We start from the raw sequence: 24674 nt of genomic DNA, 5'->3' as shown, positions 1-24674 counted from the left end.
TTTGCATCTTGGTTAATATTGGCCTACCTATTTTGGTGCAATTTGTGTTCAAATGTGGCATTTTGAATGATCCCTGTAGGCCTAGTGTGCAAACTGTGGAATGGTAAAGGTTTTCTTTAGTCTTATTGAAAACTTAAGCAGAACTGACCAGAAGGCTATTGTTAGGCCTGTTGGTTAAATTTAATAATGAATCTGAATAGACCTTAATGCTCATATAATTATTTGTTAATTAGACGTCCGGAAAAAGTGCAGGGGTGTCCTATTGTATCTCTTCTACACAAGTAAGAAGTAAATACTCTTTGACCTGGATAGTTACATGGCCTTCTGTGTTCACTCTCTGTAAAACTTACAAAAGCTTAGTTGTTCATGTTATGTTTATTCAACTTCCATTTCTCTTTTGAGTGTCATCTATGGAAGTGAGCCGAAGTTGTCCCTTGGACTTGTCCTGGTTCTTTGGTCCTGCAGGCTGGAGCCACACTCAGCTCTTTGTTGTTCCCTTGTGTGCAGGGAGTCAGGGTACTTTCCTGAACCAAGAGGAGGATTAGAGCGGGCGGGCTTCATTCTCAGCTGCACGCATGACTAACGCTGAAGGAAAGCCCCTGAACATGTCCCACAAGAGATGCAAAAGGGAAAGCAACGACACTTAAACACTACATTTCACTACAAGTTAAAAGTAAAACTTCACTGCAATCCCAGGGTACAATGTAGCCTACTCCTCTTTTTGTGGGACATTATATCATTCATGGGATACTGGACTCTCCCCTCCCATTGGCTGCACTTTGCCTCCAGATGATGTCACTTCCTTTACAATACCACAGATGCTGACATCACCTGCCACCACATTTACCAGCAATTAAAGACATGCAAGTCTACACATAGTTACAGTGTTCACAATTTTCCAATACCATGAACAGGAAAGTAAAGAGCTCTAATTTGAGGATTATTTTGTTAATCTATAGATCTCTAGCCTTTTGAAAAGACTGTGGTGAATAGGTCTGTCAGTAAATACAAAATCCTGAAAACAATATCAAATCCTAGTATAAATCGAACAATGACGCTCAACACTGCCTCCTATTACACATGTTCCTGATGTTGTTTTGATAATCAAGGCGAGAGCGTCCTCTAGTGGTCAAGTTGCAAAGTGGCAGGTCACTGAATTCAAACGTGTGCATAGATTAACAAAATGTGCAATGATTTCAAAACTGTAAACAAACTAGAAAACTGCGCCTCAGCATCCAGGTGTAGGCTAAACCAGGCGCAACATTATTATTATGATTTATGATTATGATTATATATTATTAGACATGGTGGCAGTGGGCATCTTTGACTGATATCGCAGTAGTTTTGCGCCTTGTCTCCTGAGCAGCATTCAGACTAGTCGCTTTCCTTTCCTGTCGCTCTGTCGCCCTCAAGTGGAAATCCGCTGCCATTGTTCTGTTTTTGCTTGTGCGTCTAACTCGATCCCGCAACCTGCGAACGCGACCACACATCCCACAAACGGCCTCCGGGCCTGCCCTCACCCGGTGACATTCGAGATCGCCGTAACATGCCATGTGCGTGGGGACAACCCGCGCGCCCAGGGTCTCGTCTGAAGGCTGTCCCGTGCAACAAATTTGCGTGGGAGTTCCCCGTTTTTTCCACCGCCATATCGGGATAGCGCACGTCCCTCCACCCCTCTGCGTGCGTGTGCGTGTGACTGCGTCCTCCCCCACATTAAAAGCTTAGCACAGCAACAGCAGCAGCATCATCTCCCTGCATCCAGCATCCCCCGTATCCCGTCTCCTCCTGAGCGGGAGAGCAGTCCTACCCCGGCGTCCGAGTGATGCCACAGCTCCTCTCGCATCTTCGCAGCAGCCACCTCTGAGAGCGCATCCGGGAGAAAAGAAAAAAAAGGGTGTAGAGAGAGGGGAAAAAACCGCTTCAGCCTCGAAGACAGCTCCCGCTCATGAAGATGTCTAACGCTGACATCGTCTTAAACGCCGCCGATCGGGTGGTCAAATGTAAGTGAGCGAACCTTTCTCCATATTATATAACATCTGGAGTGTCGTGGCCTTTCGCCTTCGTTTCTTGTGATGTCGTGCGTTGGCTCTGTGCGGCTCTATAGCCTACATTCTGCCGTCAAGTTGTGGGCGCCTTTGATGTTGATAAACAATCTTTGCTCCTCATCCTCCATGTTAAAACCGGGCAGTGTTCACACGGTGGCGATGGTATGCATTTTTTACAAAATTCTGCTGATTTATTGATGTCGGGGCCCTAGCTGTCACGACTGGTGTTGGTCTCAGATCGACTTCGGCGCAGAGAAGGGGGGGAAAGAGCTGAATTGCCGAGCTCAGAGCTGGGGCAGTGATGCAGCAGGATTTCAGTGGCAGGGCCAGTGGGAGATGGTCAAATTGACATTTAATGGGGTGTATGTTACCGGGAGTGAGTGAGTCATCTTCTGTAATTTCATTAGTGGAATCCCAAAGCTGAATCAGGAGATGGTGGAGTAGTCATATTGTAGGGGGGGCTCTATGTGGGAATGCAACTTGGATCAATGGAAGGCGATGAAGAGCTCACAGTTGTGGCATAACTCATTTAGCCCTCTTCATTTTCTCTATGGGGCTGCTCCCAGTGCCTTGCTGCATTTACTTTCAGCAGGCCTATATTACTGTATGAAAATGGCAATGGGCTAGATTCCTCACCACTAACACTACAGGTCTTTGGGGGACACACTATAATAAGGCTTGATCTGTCCTATTTAGCCTAATACTTACCTGACTCTCCAATAGGCTTCCCCTCATTCAGTGAGATTGGCCTGTGAAGGAAGTGTTTCCTCACTACTAGAATTTGAGGCTTGCAAAGTTTGTAGTTCCAGGTTTAGACAGGCCTACCTATGTGGCTGTGCATAGCCACACAAGGAAAGGGTCGCCGGTATTACCTTAAATATCTCAAATGTTGGCCTATTAAAGGACAGCATAGTGCATTTATATCTAAGTGACCCAGTTTCAAAATCTTTGGCATCTTGTTTGCATTATTGTTCACAACTTATTATTGAGAATTACTTAATTTTGGTATTTGCACAATGGTAAGCCAACATAAACGTGCTTAAAACAGACAAAGTATATTTTTGTTAACAATGCATTTTATGACTATGATTTTGACTTCTATTTCCATTGCTTTTTTCCATTGTATAGCGCTCTAGATATCAAATGGTCAAGGTAATCGTATTGAAAATAGGCCTACTCCATATTAGAAAAACGGCAAGATACAGTATATGCAAAACCCACACTTCATCCTTTTTTTTTTTTTTATCAAAGAAAGCCACCGAGACACTGGAGCCTTCACAGACTTATCCTTTGTAATGATACCTGAAACCACTCCTGGGATATTTTTTTAACCATAGTGACAGGTCTCGCTAACATATTTTACCCCGACAGTATATATCTAAAGAAACCCAATATCCGCTGGTCTATGCAGTTTGTTACAGCATTGTCAGTGAGGAAGAGAGAGAAAGAGCTACATGGGCTTGGAAAGGCAGATTCAGGTCAGCTATTTTAGGGAGGAGCCCTTTGGTACAGGTGTGAACTCATCTTACTTTGTTACTAAGAAAAGCACCTTAGTGAGACTGTGATATACATCTACAGATGTGTTTCTGTAGTAAATGCCTGAGCTTTATGCAGTGTGTGAGGGTGTACAGTACTCCAATAGATTTGTAAACATTTTGCACAGATCTTCTAACCTTCGTCCAATACTATCGCACCTTATTTATGGTGTCTTACATTCGGTGTATAATTTGGCACAATAAAGTTGACACCCTCCATTTGCACAGGGTTGGGATAGGAACTATATACACCGACTTACTGTATGTCCAGATCTTCACCACCCCCCACCCCCCCCCCCCCCCACCCCCCCTTTCTCCTTGACTTGTGATATTATAGTCATTTAAAATATGGTTTGCATTGTTGTGTGTCCCTAATAGAAGCATTTGTCCATTGGATTTTCCTGTCACATTACAGGTAGTAGCCGTGACCTATTGGCTGATAAGATATAACCTGATTCACCTCCTTTGAGAGTTCACACCTGGGGAGTCAGTTATTAAGAAAGGTGCAAGCTGGAAAATACGATATAGCTATTTGTGGCCATGTTGCACCTAATTTACTATTTGAAATTATGTGTATTACAGTATAAGGGCCCCAAATTCGATATGTTAATGAGAGAATGCCATGTGAGTTTAAAACGAGCGAATGACTCTGCTGCTGATCCACTTTTGCACATGCTACTCTTTTTGCACGTGAGCAAACGCTTGGTAAAGGACATAGATGACAGTAGTTAAAATTAGAAAAAGCTTCACTAAAATATGTGCAGAGGGTGAAAAAATGTATTGATGACACAAATTGCTAACCTTTGTGTAGTGTATGTTGTAAACATAAAACAACAACTGAATTTGTACAGATAATTTGATGTAGCAATGTGTGTCTTTGTTTATATCTAGTATAATTGCATTTTCTTTCCTTTGTACTGCAGCCCATTTGCTTTGAATACCCCATTTATCTAATCTGACGGCTATAATTTAAAGCATTACTCAGTTAATAATTAGTATTATTTTTTAATTCTTCGTTCATTTAATTTCTCTGTCTTTTCTGTAGCCCATTTCTCGTGACCATTGAATAAAATGATCTAAAGCAGTGGTTCTCAACTGGTCTGATGTCGGGACCCACAATCACCATAAAATCACAAGCTGTGACCCAAAACAGAATTTAATTTGTTATATATAGTGTAAAATAGTATATTTTCTTTACAAATGATTGTTTAATAAGCCTTTAATTAGCCAAAATCATGACAAAAGTAATCAAGTCACTGTCATATTAAGTACCGGTAGATATTTTTGAATTAAATGTTTTCTGGGAAAGGCTCGCGGGCCACTGAAAAGGGTTCCGTCTCACACTTTTGGGTCCCGACCCAACAGCTGAGAAACACTGATCTGAAGCAGTGCAGCCAATAGTCTAGTGGTTGGGGCTGCTGCACATATGGGGGAGCATTTTCCTGTTCTTTGCTGATGCTGAGTGTCTCTCACAGCTCTTCCCCGCCTTTCACCCTGGGCTGTCCTATCCAGTGAAGCCTCCAGGCCAAAAAATACATAATACTTCATCTAAAGCCATAAGAATGCACGCAGTTTTATTATGGCGGCTGTACTTTCTGTCTGTGAACGTGCAGCAGCGTTCTCCTCAGTGCAGATTGCAGTTTTGTGTTGGCACTGGCTGTACACCGACAGTGAACTGCTGCTGCTGCTGCTGCTGTTGCCCGGCAACATACAGTATTTCATAGTTCAACTCTGGACTCGATCTGAGTTCCTTCAAACGGCTATGTTTCAGCACTGGAGGTCTTTGAGTACAAATGCAACCCGTCAGATGATTTCCAAGCCAGACTACTACACTGCTACTGTTTATTATGTTGTTTTGGATGAGGTGTATAACATTTGTGCTGCTAGAATTGAAAATGCTGAGTGTTACAGCTCAATTTTACAAACTATGGCTGTGAAGGCTGTGGAAAGTGGCCGTTGGTGATATACAAGAATCCCTCTAAAGCTGCTGTAACTTGAAAATAAGTATCAACCACAAATATTGAATAACTTCTTTATAGGCCCTGTAGTGAGTTGTGAGTGCTATTGAAAGAGTCAGTTACCAGTTGGGCTGGTAATTTGGGCTGGTGTATAATAGGCTACAGTTACCACTGCAAATTGATTATTATATTATAATATTATATTATATATGATTATTTATTATTATATTAAATTCAAAATACACCTTTTTATTCTGTTTACCTATTGTGTCAAGAAACATTTTACTTATGATTTTAGACTGTGTTTGTGGGGTTGTAGCCTTATACAGAAATGTATTGCACTTGTTGTGAGAGCATGTTACAAAATTTGATGGTCAGCCTGACTCAAACTTGAGAAAACTTGCATGCAGTGACTGAGCTGAGTTTGTACTGGCTGGAAGAGTGTCAAACACACGGCAGTGCCATCATCACAGATACACACTGCGCACTGTGAAGATTAAACTCCTATTAGAAACACTCACAGGGGCTCGCCTCATTATACAGGAGCGGCACATGGCCCCAGATTCCTCTGGTGAAGCATTCATTATTAAAGAGCATGTTGATCATGTTCATTTAAAGCCTTAAGCACAGAGACTCCCTTCTTTGTCTTTCTTTAGGCTTGGCACTACTGCTGCTGAGTGGCCTTCTTGCTATTCGCTGCACAAATCTGGCAGCCAGCCTTACTCTCTCCACTATTGCTGACTTTATATATTTTCTGAGCAAGCAAGCTACACCTCTAGACTGTACATTTGTTTATTATTTGTTTTCTTTAATCATCAAAATTATTTACTGCTCAGACATTGCGCAAGAGTTTTCTGTGTTAAGCCAGATGACCCATAGATTAACTTGGATGCACTGCCCCTGAAAGCGCACAAGGATCAAGTGCAGCTGATCTAATAAATAACCTTTGGTGCAGCGCTAGTAATAGATCCACGCTGGGATTTCGCAGTTTCATAGACAGAGTATACTAGGCTAGGTGACTGGTACATCTTAATGGCCTAACGGTTTAGCAATCCATGGTGAGTGCTTGATGAATGGTCTCCACTTAGAGGTTAGTTTTATCCAGTAAATACTTAGCACAGAACCAAACATCTGCACTATGTGTTATTAAGCGACAGTGTTTTGTGTTAATCTACTTCAGTGGCTGATCTCCTGTGAGCGCCGCTGTGACCACAGCATACAACAAATAGATCTTTTATCATAAAATGTGTTATTGTGGCTATTTTGGGATATTTCAGCAAGATGTGGTTGAATAAAAGCCTGACCTGACAGCTCACTATTTGCTAAATACATTATCTGAATGGTTTGCTTATGGTACTGGATTAGCTTTGGCTATGTAACTTGACTTTATTATTCCTGAACAAACCTAACTTCAAATAGCAAAATTCAAAGTCAACTGTGCAAATCACTACATAAGACCAGTACTCATTGAGATCCATTATACGTATTATCTGACATTCTTCATCAGAGAGTCTACTGAAGCACCCCCCAGCACTTTATTTTACCTGTTAAATATTTAATCAACGCTCTTGTTTTTATATTTAAATATCTGATTATATTAAAACTAAGATACATATTCCTCCCCCACTGGATTTGGCTTGTGCATTAAATTATGTGTTTTCATGACAAAGATGCACATATAAGTCAACATCGCAAAACAAGACCTGAAGGCAGAACATGCTAAGGGAATTCACAAATGGGGTTACTGCTTGAGTGGTATCTTCTGTGTCTACGTCTACACTCTACATTCGTTTTACAGGGACTCAGTGGAAGAGCTTCATGCGCCTTGTATTGTATGCAATGGGCTTTTGATAGTTAGTCCAACAACAACAAAAATCTATATTCCGGTCATGTGAGATGCTACAATGGGGTGGGATATTTCTGGGAAAATGCTGGAGTATGTGACGGCATCCATTCTAGACATATTGCATATGATAATGCTTAACATTAATCAAATACATTTTAATAGTAATTAATAAATGAAGCCTTGGCGTAAATCTCAACCTGGAAGACTGATTTCGGCGTCACCTACTTCCAGGCACTGATTGCATCTGCGAAGGTCACACCTCCACCTCAGCCAATCAGTGCAGAGCCACACCTTTGTCGCAGCCAATCATCCTCCTTGGTTCTGCGTTTAAGCCTCCAGCGTCATGGCTCGTCCGCCTCACACCTGTACTATGACCCACCTCCACCCCATCACTGCCTCTTCCATCCACAGCTTCGCCCTACATGCTACCTGCTACATCCTTCACCATTCTCCTATTCCACCAGTGTCCAGGCTCCGGGGAGGACATCCCTAACGCTAACCCATCCATACTAACTATAATCATTATATCGATGTCTACTGTCGGGGGCTGATAGCCAAAAATATATATGTCAATAAATCTTTCTTACCGCTGCTTTTGTCTCAACCTATCCAGGTTGAACTGTTGTTTGTTTATTGTTTATTTGGTGGGACAGTAGAAGAACATGTGACACTCATGCATGTAAATATGTTACGCCTGATTGCAAGGCATAACATTGCTAGGAAACCAAGGCACACATGGAAAGAAAATGTAAACTCCACTCAACCCGGAACCTTCTTGAGAACTACTGCTGCACTTGAATAAACATTGTATATTACTGATCTTGTCCATTGTGCATGTCCACAGCTGTCCCGTTCCCCCTGAGCCACCGCCTTACCATGAAGGAAGTGTTTGACTGTGAAGGGAAGCCTCGTGTGGATCTGCTCAAAGCCCACCTGACCAAAGAGGGCCGGGTGGAGGAGGCTGTGGCGCTGCGCATTGTCAATGAAGGAGCGGCCATTCTGCGCCAGGAGAAGACCATCCTGGACATCGAGGCGCCGGTCACAGGTGAGTTCACACTGGAGGCAAAATGGTATGTAATGTCAGACATGTATTCGGTATCTGTCATTAAGATTGGTTGAGAGTCACAAAGTTCTCGCCATGGTCAATAATCTGACATCACAATAGGAAATAAATGCACAAAATTCTCTCTTTTATCCTAACGTACCGGAAAATTGAGTCAATTTCATAACTTGTTGATTAAAAATAACCTAGTTGACAAGTGAAATAATATTACTGTATAGTACAGTGAGAACCACATGCTTATACACTTCATGAAAAGACACATTTGCATTTTTTCTCACTGTCAGACATGAAACGAGAATTAACTTTTATTTTTCTTAGGTCAAGAATTTTAACACAAATTTCTATTTATCAAATTCCAGAAGAATGAGCGATTGAATTTTCTATACAATCTTTTATTACTTTTTACAAAACTAAAAGTTTAGATACACTAAGATTACTATACCTTTAAACAATTTCAAGACACTTGAAGGTGTCGGGTTCATTTTTCAAAACAATGATGGAAATGACCAGTCATCATACAGATCAGAAAGAAGGCTGGTTCTGTGTCCCAGAGATGAACGTGCTGTGTCTGAAATGTGAATATTAATCCAAGAACAGATGCAAAAGACCTGGTGAAGATGCTGAACCTGGTTAGAGTTTGTCATTATGCAGGGTGAAACAAGCCCTTACTCCAAAAGAAAAAGAAGCTAAAATGGAGTTTTCAAATGAAAAAGGAATAAACACTTTAATATTTGGAAACATTTCCTGTGGTCTGACGAAAAAAATAAATAATACAAAGTGGCTTAATGATAACAGAGTCAATGTTTTGAAGTGGTCATCACTAAGTCCTGATCTCAATCCAGTTGAAAATGTTTGGGCAGAGCTGAAAAGGCTTGTGCACGCAAGGTGGCCAACAAATCTGGCTCAGTTACACCAGTTCTCTTTGGAGGAATGGACCAGAATTCCAGTTTAAAGGAAATTCTACCAAATATTAATGAAATGTATGGAAATGTTTGGTTTTGTAAAAAGTAATAAACATTTGTGTAGAAAATTCTGTCTCTCATTCTTCTGGAATTCTAATTGACATAAGAAAAATAAAGGTTCATTAAACAAAAATGCAAATGTGAATGTTTTTATGAAGTGTATGTAAACATAATGGTTCTCTCTGTGAATCTCTATATGTGTTTTCCAAATTGTAAATATTCCATTCATTGCTTGTTTTGCTAAGACACTACTTTAGTTGTAACTTAATTGCTCCTGAACGTGTCAGGAGTGTCATCGCTGGTAGAGGTGCTGAGTGGATCAAGGAATATTGTTAACTGCTTTGACTTGACCATGAAATATGGATGTTGTCCTCAGCTCTGTGTTGGTGTGTGGAGGTCTGTTTATCCGACATGTTTAAATGTCTCTGCTGCCCCTGTATGTGCATTCATATATTATGAGGCGTTTAAGCACAGGAGAGCGGCTCCTTGCGCCGATGTGTTGTTGGTTCGTTGTGCAAGTGTGTGTGTCTATGTGTTTGATTGCTTTAGTCACACAAGCAGTCTCCCACTCACATTGCTCTAAGCTTTGAGTGGGCGAAGGCCACTGTGGAGCTGATAGGGGAGACAGAGAGGAGAGAGGAGAGGGAGGATGAGTAGGAGAGAAGGAAACACAGGAAGATGATAATGAAAAATTGAAGACAGTGAGGAAATGAGATGTAGGTTTGCACTCCCGAACCAAACTGTTCACTATGAAAAAAGTCTGTGTCTCCCCGGGGCTTAAGCTCTTTGTGGGGTTTCTCTGTTTTAGCGAAGGAAACAGGCCTTTCAGCTAAGAACATAAAGATATCTTATTGGAATTGCCATATTTGGTTAAGTCATACTTCGCACCCTGAACACATTAATTTCACTAGCTGCTTGGATAATTTTATATAATGTTATTCCACTATACATTGCCATTCAGTAGTACACACCAGTGAATGTTCTTTTCTTAAAATAAGTGTTAGCCACTCATTAGTTAATGGCAGAGCATATGGTGTGGTGAAAGGTTTAATAAGAAGCAATGAGGCTTTAACCCGCTTCATTCTGAGGTGATCCGCCTCCGAGCAGGCAGAATATTGCATATGGATGTGCCATTGGTCTTGAGCTAGATGTCCTTTCAGACTTCACACTCACATTTTATGTGGGCTTGGATTTGGCACAAGGACTAAACTTATAGCATAGCATAGCAAAGTGTAGTACAGTAGAGTAGTTTGTTAATGATTCTGAACAAATAGTTTGTTATATGTGATGTTTTTTTTTACCATATTATTTACTCAAATAATGTCCCTTATGCCTTGACCCTCGGACCAGACAAGCAATGCATGGCGTAGTAACGTATGATTGAGTAGTCACAGCAAATAGTTAAGTATCCTTGTCACAATTTTGTGTTTTACATTATAATGTGTGTGGGTGTGGGTGTGCATGTTAGATGGTGTGATATAGATAGCATTTTTTTCACTAAACTGTGGCATGTTATAGTATTGTATTACACATTGTCTTTTTACGAGGCCAAGCCACTACATGCACTGACCACATTTTTGGTACAGTATGTACCAATTGCTGCAGGTTGGAGAATCTGCTCTGCACCAGTGTGTTTGTTTCCTACAGTATCTGACATTTACTAACATGTTGTTATTATGTGCAAGGTTCCTCTGTAAATGTATGTGTGTGCCATGAAATGCTGATAAGAATACTGCAGCTGTTATGTGGCTTGGCGTGTGTTGTTTTTCAGTGTGCGGGGACATCCATGGGCAGTTCTTTGATCTCATGAAGCTGTTTGAAGTGGGAGGATCACCAGCCACAACGCGATACCTGTTTCTTGGGGACTACGTTGACCGTGGCTACTTCAGTATTGAGGTTTCAAAATGCGAATGGTCCACAACAACCCAGATTTTAATTTTATTCATACTAAAAATAATGTCTTTTTGTTCTCGCAGTGTGTTTTATACCTTTGGTCGCTGAAAATCCTCTATCCAAAGACACTATTTTTACTTCGTGGAAATCATGAATGTAGACATTTGACAGAATATTTTACCTTCAAACAAGAATGTGAGTACTTCCCTATGTAAGATTGTATTTTTAATATCACGTGTGGCCCTAGATATTTTTAGTAATGATTATAAATAATGCACTAGGCTGACTAGACTTTGTAGGTTCTTGTTAATGCCCCATGACAGCTCAAAAGGGAAGCTATTTCAGTTTAGAATGGTACAATACATGTTATACCAATGCTGCACTTTTTGCGGTCAGGTAAAATCAAGTACTCGGAGCAGGTGTACGACTCGTGTATGGATGCATTTGACTGCCTTCCTCTGGCTGCCCTCATGAACCAGCAGTTTCTGTGCGTCCACGGCGGGCTCTCCCCGGAAATTCACACTTTAGATGACATTAAAAAGGTGACTTCTTCTCTTTATCAAATCTAAGGTTATAGATATTTGTGCAGCGGTTTGATTAACGTATTTTCCGGACTATAAGTCACACCAGCCTTGGCAACTACCTGGGGAGGTGTAAACTGCACTGTTGAAAAGCCTCTTCCGGCAGCACGTTGTTCAAGCACCCATTTGCGAACCCGTCCCTTTAGCTGTGGCCATCGAGCTTTTAGCCCGCCATTAGCTTTTTTTGTTTTCTTCGTAGCAGTAAGAGCAGCCTCCGCTTTTCACCTGTCCCTCACACAAGTTTCTCGCTCACTCCAATTTTTCTTTCTGCTGCTCAATTGCCGTTTTTCTTCTTCAGTGGTACAGGAGTAGCAGATACACACAAGCCTGGAGCGCCCTCTAGTGGCTGTCAGTGTGAAAATAACAAACATTGTGAGAGTGTATATTTTGACATATACAGTAAGTCGCACCTGAGTATAAGTCGCACACCAAGGCAACTATGAAAAAAAGTGTGACTTATAGTTCGGAAAATATGGTACAGACCGCTCTAATGACTATGACATTTTAGGTAATTTATTTTGTAAACTTACATTTCTATTTTGTATGTATTACTGTAATGTAGCCAGTGCTTCATAGCTGTGGATACAATGATTGTTCCATAATAAAATGCTAAAATTGGAAACTTTCTGAACCCACTGTTTGATGCCTTGTATTTCAGTTGGATCGGTTTAAGGAACCACCAGCCTTCGGCCCCATGTGCGACCTGCTCTGGTCCGACCCTCTGGAGGACTTTGGGAATGAGAAAACCCAGGAATATTTCAGCCACAACTCAGTACGCGGCTGCTCCTACTTCTACAGGTAGGTGACCCTTTTCCTACTCTGCAGCTGCACTGGCTAGACATTTTTGTCATCCCTGTTGCTCACAAAACTGGGGAATAATGTGTTATTTATAATTGGCCGTTTGTTAAATGCTAACAGACATGTATTTTTCAAGACTGTACTGAAAAAACATGTTTTTGATTATTATCATTTTTCGCTTTTTATTGGAAGACATTTTAGATTTGTATTGAATATTTGTAGTGTGGAATACTAGATAGACTTGCTATGTTGTTGATAGTTCAAAAAGGATGCTGGCCTCTACACGAAAGAAGCAGTTTCTTGTAAAATTACATAATTTGTATTTTTCTCTGTCTCCTAATGTGTTTTAGAGTTTTACATAACATCATAACCACATATTTTGCTGTGTTGTCAGTTGACATTATATCAAACTTGCATCAGATGTTTTTGCATCGCATGGTTGGAGAAAGAAAGCCTTGCACTTCTAGTGTGCACTGTTCACAACACGCTGCTTCTCTGTACCTATATCTAATAACATTATATATACACAGTAAGAGGAATAGCTGATAGGGTCTAAACTCATCCTCCACTCTTGTTAAATGGCCCCCAAGATGCCATCCTTTAGCCTCACATGCCGCGAATTGGAGCTTAAAGAGGATTACTGCGGAGATGTGTGGAGGATGCTGCTGCTATAAGAGTCACGGATCTCCCTCGTGGATTTGTTCTGACTTACCTCGCTGTAAATCTTTGACTGGAAAAAACTCACCTCAACATCATAATCCTTAGATATCTATACTGCAGAGATGTATAAGATGGACGAAACAGCAGTAATGTCTGCACTTGATAAATGCAAAATCTATAATGTCACTTTGCACCGTTGGATACTTTCGTGTGTTGGAAAGAAAAGACGAGTTGCAATTGTAATGTTTTAAAATCAAGATTATCCTGATTATATCCAGGAACTTGTACAAAAATCATGTGTATTTCAGAACATATGTGTAAAGGTCTTAACTATGCATGTGAAATCGACCCATGTCACATCGCACCATGAGATACCCTCACTTTTGGGTCTGAACAATTAAGTGGAGAGGATTGCCTAATAATCTAATAATCCCCGTCTTCATTTGTTTTGTGGCATTGCATTTCAAATTGGGCATGATCATTGGATTTCAAGTAGACTTCTTTACACGGTGTGAATACTGAAACATCTTGGATATGTCCTGAGAGATTAGCCCGGCTTGCGCTTGTGTGTGGGAGTCTGTGGAGGTGTCAATATAGGTATGCGTTCGTTAGCAGGAGCGGTGTTTGTATATATGTAACATTAAGAGACCGTGAATTTCAGCAAGTATCAGCCCTGTTTCCGATAGTACCAAGAAAATACTAGGCATCTTTCCTTGAAATTGACCGTCTTGATCTGAGATGAGGGTCATATTTTTAACTAGGAAATAAATGATGTGTCCTTAATCAGACTTCAGCATGATTCAGAAGTAACACATGGATGCGGTGATGTATGATTTTTCAGCTGTTATTTTTTTTTCTTTGGAAAAGATTTTGCTCAAAGTAGCAGCTGTCTAAAACAATGAGCTTTTACTATCCCAGACTGGCTACAGACCTGCTGCACCATGCCGTATTTGAGATTTACAATAGATTTGATCACAATGTTTTTATTTACACAGTGCAAATGCCATGTGAATGTTTGGTGTTTGGCTCAGCTCTAAAACGTTACAGTGTTAAATTTAACCCAAGTTTCAAGATGCCTTTCTTATTATCTCTGTGCAAGCACACTGGCCAGCAAATGTCCGATTACTGTTCACTTCAATTTGTTACAATGTGCACTACGGTTAAAATAACCTGATTTTGCCAAAGATTATGATTTGCAAATAGATTCTAATATGAAGAGGTAGTTTATTTTAAATATTGACCAAGTGTTGAGCTTTTCTTGAGTTAGCATTTCAAGTTACAAAAAAGTTACAGAGCATATTTTACGGCAACGAAGCAAAGCAAATTAGCACATTAATATCACAGGTATAGTACAGTTGTTGACAAAAACATCACAATAAGATGCTGGATAACACTTTGCTCCCATCTCTCTCTGTGTCTTTGGCTCATAGTTAACAGATTTCTTGCTCATTCTCACTGACAGATTCACCAACACATAACGGAGTGTTTTCACAAAGAGGAGAAGAGGGAGCTGCAGGCCACAGTCTAACGTCCACCAACAGTAATCAATATCCACAGCATGGTTTGGGCAGAAAATAAATTTAGAGCTAGGATTGGGCAGAAACTAAGTTTAGAGCTATGTTAGTGCAACACAGAATATCACAAATGTGCAGCGATATTTACAGACCTAACCTGTGTTGCTGTTATCATCATATACTGGCCAGGATAAGAATGCATTGTCAGCCACAGCCTTAACAGCAAACATTATAGATCAATTTACTGTGCACAAACCTTTTCCTGTCGTTTTATATGTTGGCCACCGAGGGAATCTCGGCCATGTGACCTAGATAGTTTATAAGAGGATGGCACACTTCCTCCAGGTACTGAGGACACAGCGGTCTCCTGGTTTTACTGTGCGTTTTAATATTTTACACAACTGTGAAGTTTGATAGCGTCGTGGACAGTGTGATGGAGATAGTAGAGGGGATGTTTACCTGCACATGTACGAATAAAAAAATTATATATTATTTAGTATTGTGTAGTGGACATTTATATGGACCTTAGTTTTCTGTTTCTTTAGATTGTATTTACTTTATTTTTTTTCTCACAGTGTTGGGCTGCACAATCATCACAATCAAAACAACACTTTGGACGCTATTAGTAAATTGCAAAGACAGCCAGCATGCTGTATAATCATATCTGAAAACTCTCCATAAGGGTTAATCATGTATCAAACCAGCTAACCCTGTAGTTAAACTCCTATAAGCATGCTTTTATTAGTTTTGCTTTCAAATTTCAGTCTTCTTCTTCAGTCTGCTTCTAAACGTGTGTCAAATTAGCACTAAACGGAATCTTGATTTTGAAACACAGATAATATTGTAATACGATAAGCGTTCTTGTTCACGGATTCAATCTCCGTTGATCAACCCACAATGATCTCACCATTAAATGACCCATTAACACAAATCATTTATTTATTTACTATTATATCTTGTAGCTGGAGTATCCTCGACCTTATTTTGCAATAGTACACAATAGGATCTCATTTCAGACACACAGAAAATGATTCCAATTTCACTGATTGTTTTGGAAGATTTAATGAAGATTGGCGACTTTGTTGTAACCCTGAGACGCTCAAAAGTGTTTGTAATGTGCCAAGTAGGTCACAGTGAAGCATGAAGTATCTGTTAGTACAAATTAATGTGGTGGGTAAAGACAGGGTTATCATTTGCTTTCTTCTTCCCCCGAAGCCTTGAAGACCTGGTTTGAATGGTTGCTACAGTCTGAGTGACATAACACAACCTTGGAGGTATTATATAAGCCGATGTGAGAGCTGCTAAATGTTCTGCTCTTCACACTGCAGCTGGAAGTGTCTGCCTTTTAATCACTGTCCCCTCAGCTTCACTCGCTTTAGCTATTACACCGTACACAAACATACCATAGGGGAACTATTCAGTAGGTGCTTTCTGAAACTGTCACATTGGAAGTCATGTGGTTTTGTCATCTCTCCGTGGGACAGCTCATTGTCCATCTGGCCACCAAAACACAGAGGCCCACCCCAGCATGCGGTCCCGGGACAGAAAACAATATTTTGAAACCATGAACTGAATAACAGCATTTGTACATTTTTTTTTTCGGGATCTTGTTTACAATCCGCCTGTAGTTGTGACCATGCGTTAATTGTGGAAAAAGTTGTAGATATGAAAAGTGAGACGTACGTTTTTCTTGCTCAGGGGAAAATGCACATCAAACATAAATCTAAACTGAAATTTGGATCCACGCTAACATGAATAAAGTCTTTTATCTTTTCCTATGAGAAGAAAGCTGCTTATGGTTAACAGCATCCTTCATGCCTTGTATAAATATGCACAGGACAAAGCAAGATCATACTTAATATTCACTACATAATCAACAAAAGCTAAAATACAGTTACAGTGAACTCAGTAACTTGTTTACCTTTTCGTAGTCCCTCTGGAGGTAATACAAGTAATGGGATGATTGGGTGGTCTCTCATCTCCCCCTGGTGTCCCTGTCCAGAAAACCACCCTTGCAACTTCCATGCCTCTGGATCAGAGGCGCAATACACACTAATGGAATCACAAAGAAGAAGCTAACAGGCAAATGGGCAAAGCTAGCTGCAGGCTAGCGCCACTTTAGCAGTGTCTACAGCCAATGTTTGAGTGAAAAAAAATTATGTCCATTGTGTAATTGAGTTGTGGCACAATGTACAATATCTCTCTCTCCCTTTGTCTTTTCTATCAGTGTAGCATTTACTCTCAACGGCACGATAGCGCAGTGGTTAGCGCTCTCGCTTCACAGCTAGATTCCCACCAGGACGGGGCCTTTCTGTGTGGAGTTTGCATGTTCTCCCCGTGTCTGCGTAGGTTTCCTCCGGGTGCTCCGGTTTCCCCTACCACTAAAAACATGTACAATAGGCCAGGATGAATGATGTGTGTGAGTGAATGTGTGGTGGTGGTCAGAGGGACTGTTGGCGCAGACGTGTGCAGTCGCGAAAGCGCTTCTACGCTACAAACGTAGTTTACCACCACCAAGTATGGAGTGCATGTACAATTGTCTCATGTAAAGAGCTTTGTGACTATATGTCTGTGAAAGGCGCTATATAAATAAAGATCTTCTTCCTCTTCATTTAATGAGTAAAAAAAAACGCAACATGCTATGACACCTACAGTAGCGCTTGTGGCCTCTAGGGGCATGAGTTACTTAGTTCTGCTTTAAGGTATTATTTCGTGGGGTAATGCCATTATTGCTTGGCACATAACACTAGCAACATGGGGTAAATCTGGTGGGCAGGAATCTTTGGGATGCTCCCTGGGTCCCTTTGGTTTGTGTGCTGCTACAGATCGCTGTCGGGCGGCTTTTCACCCACTTGCATCATCTCCAGCAGTGCTTTCATTAATGCATTTATGATCTTTATTGTGTCATTTGATTCTGAGTGAGAGCAGATTGGGAAGAAGTGACCTGCATTGCCTTGTTGGACCTTTAGTATTGCTGCAGATCACTGAAAACTTTCATGTTTTCTCTTTGTTTCTCCAGTTACCCAGCTGTGTGCGAGTTCCTACAGAGCAATAACCTATTATCAATTATCCGGGCCCATGAAGCGCAAGACGCGGGGTATGGCTTCCATTTATAACCTAGTGTTAACATTTGCGCACAGTACTGTTTATTACTTTTACTATTTAGTTATATGTTTTATCTCCCTGAAGTTACCGGATGTATCGCAAGAGTCAGACCACTGGGTTCCCGTCACTCATTACCATCTTCTCTGCACCAAACTACCTGGATGTCTACAACAATAAAGGTACAGTTTTTTTCCCCCTCCATTATGGTGCCAAGAGTTGGGTGATAGAATGATTATATGGGCTGCCCTGACTTTGCATCACAACCTAAAGTGTGTGTAAATCGAATAGTGTGGAGCTTTAGTGCAGGCTTGAATCCATCAGGGAGCCCGTAGCCCGTTTGTTTTGTGGACATGTGTGCCTCGTTGCCATGGGCTGCGGCTGTAGGGAGCGTGGGAGGGACTGTCGGCATCACTGACTCTCCATGTGGCCTTATTCCTCTTGATGTAACAGTGTCAGCATCCCAGGTCTTAGTGGGGCCATCTAGTGGTGAGCGTCAGCTTAATGTTGTTTTAGCTTTAATGTAGGACCAATGTATGTATACAATATTGTGTGATCAGTTCATTATGTTCTGAGCCTTCACTTCATCTTCACTGCAAGGTTTGTGCTTTATGATGTAAATGGAACATCCTATGGTCCATAATTCTAGTTTGTATCATGTATTAATATGTATAAGGTTTAATATTACACAACCTTTTACATAAGGCTTTTATCCAACTAAGGAACATTTTCTTGTCACAAATCATTGACTTCTCTCATGTTATTCTTACATATCCCATTCTGAATTAAATTATCTTTTTATGAGTTTATGCAACATTTTGGGTTTGAAATGTTCTTTTTTTTACTGCTGCAGCTGCAGTCCTGAAGTATGAGAATAATGTGATGAACATTCGGCAGTTCAACTGCTCTCCACACCCGTACTGGCTGCCCAACTTCATGGACGTCTTCACCTGGTCTCTGCCCTTCGTGGGAGAGAAAGGTACCACTGATACCGCACTTTTCATACCAGTCTGATTGTAAATGGGTCTGAAATGTGTGTGTTTTTTCTCTCTCTCCATAGTGACAGAAATGCTGGTGAATGTGCTGAGTATCTGCTCTGACGATGAGCTCATGGCAGATGAAGATGAAATATTTGATGGTAAGAAACGTTTTTCATTCACTCGGTGTCACATCTGTCCACTTTTATAACTGAGTGATCTTGTGGGACATAGTCAGATCCAGCGCATAAGGAAGATACGTGTGTTGTAGCGCTTTGCTCCAGTAAATCATAATGCATGCATGATGCTTGATAATTAACCAGAAGATCTACATTAAGTGAAATGTTCACATTGCGTCTCTTTCTTTGTAGCCAATGCAGCTGCAGCTCGCAAAGAAGTTATCAAGAACAAGATTCGTGCCATTGGCAAGATGGCTAAGATGTTCTCAGTCCTCAGGTATGCTGCATTATAAATTATTATGCAACTTGAAGTGATTTGTTTTATATTAAAAAAACAACACTTTTGTCATAGTAAGAAACTATGCATTGTTTTCTGTAGTTGATAGCTACGGCATCATCCTTAATAAGGATTGGAGCATAGTTTTCCAATCAGTTCTTTTGACTCTTACAGTAATTATACAACATTAAAGAGTATATTGACTATAGTCAGAGAAAATGTGTTGTCTGTGTATGGATGTTGGGTGGAGCTGTGCCCTGAGCTGTGCGGTGTGTCCTGCAGAGAGGAGAGTGAGAACGTGTTGACGCTGAAGGGCCTGACGCCCACTGGCATGCTGCCCAGTGGAGTCCTCTCTGGAGGCAGACAGACTCTGCAGAGCGGTGAGTCCCTCCCTCAGCCTCTCTCCCACACACACCCATTTCCCTGTTCCTCCATCTCAGTCCTGCTGCTGTCTGTCTACAAATATCTCTGTTTATCGCTCAGGTGCAAATGTTTCAACCTATTTATTGCTCAATGCTTTTTGTTTTGTTTTTATTATAAATCTAAATTGATTTTTTTTTTTTTTATTGATTGAAAAATCTTTTTTTCCTTTGATTTTCAGTGTAATTTATTTATAGGAAGTACTTTGAGCACCTGATAAAGGTTCACCAATTTTGAATACAGGCTCACACATGTCAAAACACGTTTAACAAAAACAAAACACTAAACTCTATCTCACTAATCCAAAAATGGTTCACAAGACCAATAGTATGTTGTGTAAGAATCCAAAACATTTTTTTGTTGTCGTCCATCTGTTTTTTCATTTCCTGTTTCTTGTTTTAACTATACTTTAGAAATATATATGCCCCTTTAACAGTTTTGCTTATACAGTACTTGTATAAAAGCATATTATCTCTTTTATACTTCTGTACTCTCTTAAGCCTGATTTAAACTATATACTTTACCCATTACCCTGTGATTGACGTCTCCAGGCCGTGCATGCATGATGGCTGCAGTGACGTAGCATGTAACTAAACAACAGTTTAACTCATCTGGCCTCAACCTGTAACCAACATGAGCTGCCTTATTTTATTTTGAGTTTGGGGCTGCTATTCTTTCATTTGCATGGCTTTGTCAGGAGTAACATGCTCCCCTCCCTCCCTCCAGCCACCATTGAGGCCATTGAAGCCGTCGAGACGAATGAGGAGGACAGAGAAGGTAACTGTGCACAAGTCCACCTCCAGATCTCATGCTTTGGCGGCACAACAGCCTTATATACTGCCTAAGTGGCCAATGCATTAAGCTGCCCTGTAGAAGACTATGTTGATATATCACTTTAAGTATTGGGTTATTTCTTGCAGCATGCATTGTGGAGACACTGGAGCAGTGCTTGCATGAAACAAACTTCCTTGAAATTTTTTGTTGTTTTGATAAAACTCATCTATACATTATAACGTTTACTTTAATTAAGTTACCAAATTATGGTCATGAACATTGCCCAAGGTCAAATTTCTCTTAATTATTTACTATATTTTTGATGACTCATTTTTATCGTATAGAAAGTATTTTGAATTGTCATGGGGTACATTTATGTGTTCTTGATCATATTTGCCTCTTTCAGACACAAACCACTTTTTGACAGCATCCGAAAAGTTTTAATTCTCAAAACATAATTTATCATTCTGCATCTTAACAAAACCTATCGTATATTCTTATATTCTTATGTCATCTGAATTCAAAGAGCATAGTGGTTCTTTGCAGCCTCCATTTTCACCAGACTAGAAGAGAAAACTAAACTGAAAGTGGAACAAATGAAAGTGCTCTCTGCGCCGTCAAGACACGCTCATAATAAATAAAACACTGAGAAGTCAAGTGCAGCTTAGAGATACATGATTAACGTGCTTCATTGTTCTAGGTTTGGCTCACAAATGGCCCCCATCTGGTTCTAAAATGCACTGCACGCACAAGAACAAGCAACAAAACAGCATTCCCATCAAATATGCATTTCCAGCCCTCCGTTTCTGTGAACCGTCTAAGATAATTCAAAAGTGACACAGCGATTCAATGTGAAGCTTTATCTAGTCCAGGTTATTTGATGAAGTTCACTCAAAGCTAAACATTTGTTGTGTGTAGAATATCTCTACAAAGATTTCTTGGCAGCAAACTGTCACCGTATGTGTTTCTTGGGTATTGCCGAAACAAGGGGATTACAGGGATTTTATGTACATCTTTGTTAAGCTGATATATTTTTAGTTTCTCTGGGAGAGTGAGAACTGGCATATGGCAGAAAACTAAGATGTCGGGAAAATACGGGGCTGTGAGAAAGTGTTTGTATGGATTTGTGGCAGGGAAATGCAATTTTGAAGTAAATTTACATATCCATAATTGCTAATTTAGACTGTGAGTAATTATTGTGAGCCCACATAGTTGATTTCATTGCAGAGAGTTGCAATAGACCAGAAATTATAATACTTGAAATAGGTACTAGATTAAAGATGCTCCAATATTATCCAAATCGCTTTATTTCTATAGAACTCTTTACAAATAAAATGCTTCCAAAGTGCTGCACATGTTGAAATCTAATAGGTTTAGTTATTTGAATAAAGCAGTGGAAATATGTGCATACTTTTTTTTTTTGAGTAACCATGGATAGTTTTACAGTTATTGTTGCTACAGCTACAAACATTAACACCACTTCTACTCTAAGTTAGTAAGTATTATTTGCTACTACAACTATTTTCTGCCCACTTTGCGAAAGCACAAAAAAAGCCTTGACTTGCGGTCGAGGGATTCTTACATTTTCTCTTCATCCAACTTAAAATATAAATGATCTGTATTTTGAGATTGGTTAAGGGTTAAGAAATTGGTTAATTCCTTAATAATTGCACTTATTGGTTTTAAGCTCACAGAGGTTTGTTGATAACACTTTTCCTATACTGTTTGTGAGTCTTTAATTTTCTTATTGTGCGTTTTCTCCAGCGATCCGTGGCTTTTCCCCTCAGCACAAGATCAGCAGCTTCGCGGAGGCTAAAGGCTTGGACCGCATCAACGAACGCATGCCCCCTCGTAAAGATGGTGTGAACCATGTGGGGCACTCCATGGGCAAGATGAACATGTCTGAGGCCAACGGGACGGATGACAACAGCAACATCCAGTGATTTCGCCGCACGAGTCTCGGGACCATGCTGCTGCTGCCCCTTGTGCCGCAACACTTTGCCAAAATGGGAAATTCAGGCCTCCCGTCATCGAAATCTAACAGGCCCACAGACAGACAAATGAAAACCTGCAGCTAATCCTAAAGGGGTGTTTAAAGGCTCATTTTTTCTTGACATTGTGTCATTGCACAGTTTTGGGGGAAAATTGAGGATGAGGAGTGGACAGCTGGCTGCAGCTTGGCTCAAGTTGTCTCTGCCTGTTCAATTACGGACTGATTTTTGAAGAAAGTTGTGCATTTTATGATTGCTGGCAAAATACCTGCTCCTTTTATCAGAGAGACGATTTAATTGCAGTATCCATGCCACATTTGACTATTTTCTAAAGTGTTTATGAAGGATCACATTTAAATTCACCTTATGTGGGATATGCGCTTGTTTACCAACATGGTTTGATAGTATTACCAGGTTACAACACATGCAAAAAGAATGGACGCAAAAAATAAGCTTAAAAAAGTACCTCTTTCAACTTGCAATTTTACTTGCTGTGGGCTTTATTGACTGATTTGAGGTAAGATGCAATCCTGTAAAGGACAAACAACATTCAGGCTGCTCAGAAATGCTTGTTCAGTTTAAACTTTAGCTTGTAGACAGTTATGTATTTCTCCAATAGTGCTCTTTTACTTTCTGAGCATCAGTCGTCACCTAGCAAGCCACACTTGGAGGGGATGAGGAGCATAAGTCAGGGAGCAATTGAGCATGTGGGAAATATGAATATATTATCTATGAGGAATCACAATCATGTAAAATCATAAAAAAGTCCCCCAAAACAACTCAGAAATCTCTGAGAGGGAAGTCCATGCCAACTAATTTTCAGAATTATTTTCTTCACGTCGATCTAACACTTGACAAAGCTATACCTCACAAAGACTAACAATCATGACATGCGCCTGAATGCTAGTAATTTTGTAATAAATCCGAGACAGAGAATGAGTGCCACATAGTTAACCTGCTGTCCGTAACCTTAGTATTGCTCACTTGCTTGTTGAGAGAAATATAAACTATTCATTCACTATGAGGTACATGAGCACCCTTTGTTTTTGCACACTTTGCTATGCTGCAAACTCCATGTGATTTCTTACAGAAAGACCTATATCAACATGAAAAGGAAACTACTAATTGGGGAAGACAAATAAGTACACATTATGCGTAAAGCTATATCGTTAGTATATATATATATTGAATGATCCGACCATTTGTATCACTTTTGCACTGGATTAATGTTAACTGGATGTAAATTTAGATTATCAATTATTTGGAAAGCCCTAATGCATTTAAAAGGCATTTCTAGAATTTCCTTTATTACATCTTATATACATAACTATTTTTTCTACTCAAGTTTCATCTTTCTATTTAATCCTAATGGTACGTGACTTAAGGATGGGCAAATACAGTGATTTTTAACACAGCATTATGGTACGGAACGCATCAATGCATGCAATTAAGTTCCTAATTGTTATGTGAGATTATAATTGTGATAGTTGTGTTTCAAATAGTAAACTTGAACTATTTTCTTTTGGAGATATATTTGTAGTTTGATTTGTCTTGTTTTATACATTTTTATAAATAGGCTTCCTTTAATCGTTTTGTCAAAACTTAATTTTGATTCTGTTATTTATTACAACTGCTGATTTTATTTTATATTGATTTGTTGTTATGCAGAGGTGCCCTTCTTTCTGAGGTGTGAAGCCTTGTGTTACTTTCTGTTGTACTGAAAATGTACAGAAAATGTTATATAGTGTGAATGAATATAATCTCAGTGAAAAGCAACTTTCAGGCTGCCAAAGCATGATAGCATGGTTTTCAGATGTAAATGAATTGGACACAGTTGAAATCATGTGTCACACGTTTAAACAGGAAACATTGTACTGATTCTATTTACTGCTGATATGATTATTGTTACAATTAAGCTTATGGTTATTTTCCTTTGTTTCTGGTTCTTGTATGGTCGACATGCATATTTCAACAAACTGGTATAATGGACTTTATCTTGCAACATTTTTTATTATCTCTGGAAATACAGTATGTTTTGGCATTTGACTTTAAATGATACACACATTGTAAGCATGCCCTATGGGACAAATCACATTTTT

The 24674-nt window shown here is 40.0% G+C and overlaps 1 protein-coding gene across 2 annotated transcripts; it reads left to right on the top strand.

The window, feature by feature from the left end:
• The first annotated feature begins 1672 nt into the window (after positions 1–1672).
• On the top strand, positions 1673–24674 carry ppp3ca (protein phosphatase 3, catalytic subunit, alpha isozyme). Of its 2 annotated transcripts, XM_079566621.1 has the most exons (14): positions 1676–2000; positions 8229–8429; positions 11181–11305; positions 11386–11497; positions 11699–11844; positions 12542–12681; positions 17875–17952; positions 18045–18139; positions 18811–18936; positions 19018–19095; positions 19306–19390; positions 19673–19770; positions 20537–20587; positions 22349–24673. In XM_079566621.1, the coding sequence occupies exons 1-14, from the start codon at positions 1946–1948 to the stop codon at positions 22525–22527; spliced, it is 1569 nt and encodes a 522-aa protein (XP_079422747.1). In that variant the 5' UTR covers positions 1676–1945; the 3' UTR covers positions 22528–24673. The 2 variants fall into 2 exon arrangements, with proteins under 2 accessions (XP_079422748.1, XP_079422747.1); XM_079566622.1 differs by lacking the exon at positions 20537–20587 and having other exon boundaries at positions 1673–2000; positions 22349–24674.

This window comes from Gobius niger (genome assembly GCF_951799975.1).
Source record: "Gobius niger genome assembly, chromosome: 11".
NCBI lineage: Eukaryota > Metazoa > Chordata > Actinopteri > Gobiiformes > Gobiidae > Gobius > Gobius niger.
This window is presented reverse-complemented; position numbering and strand designations above follow the sequence as displayed.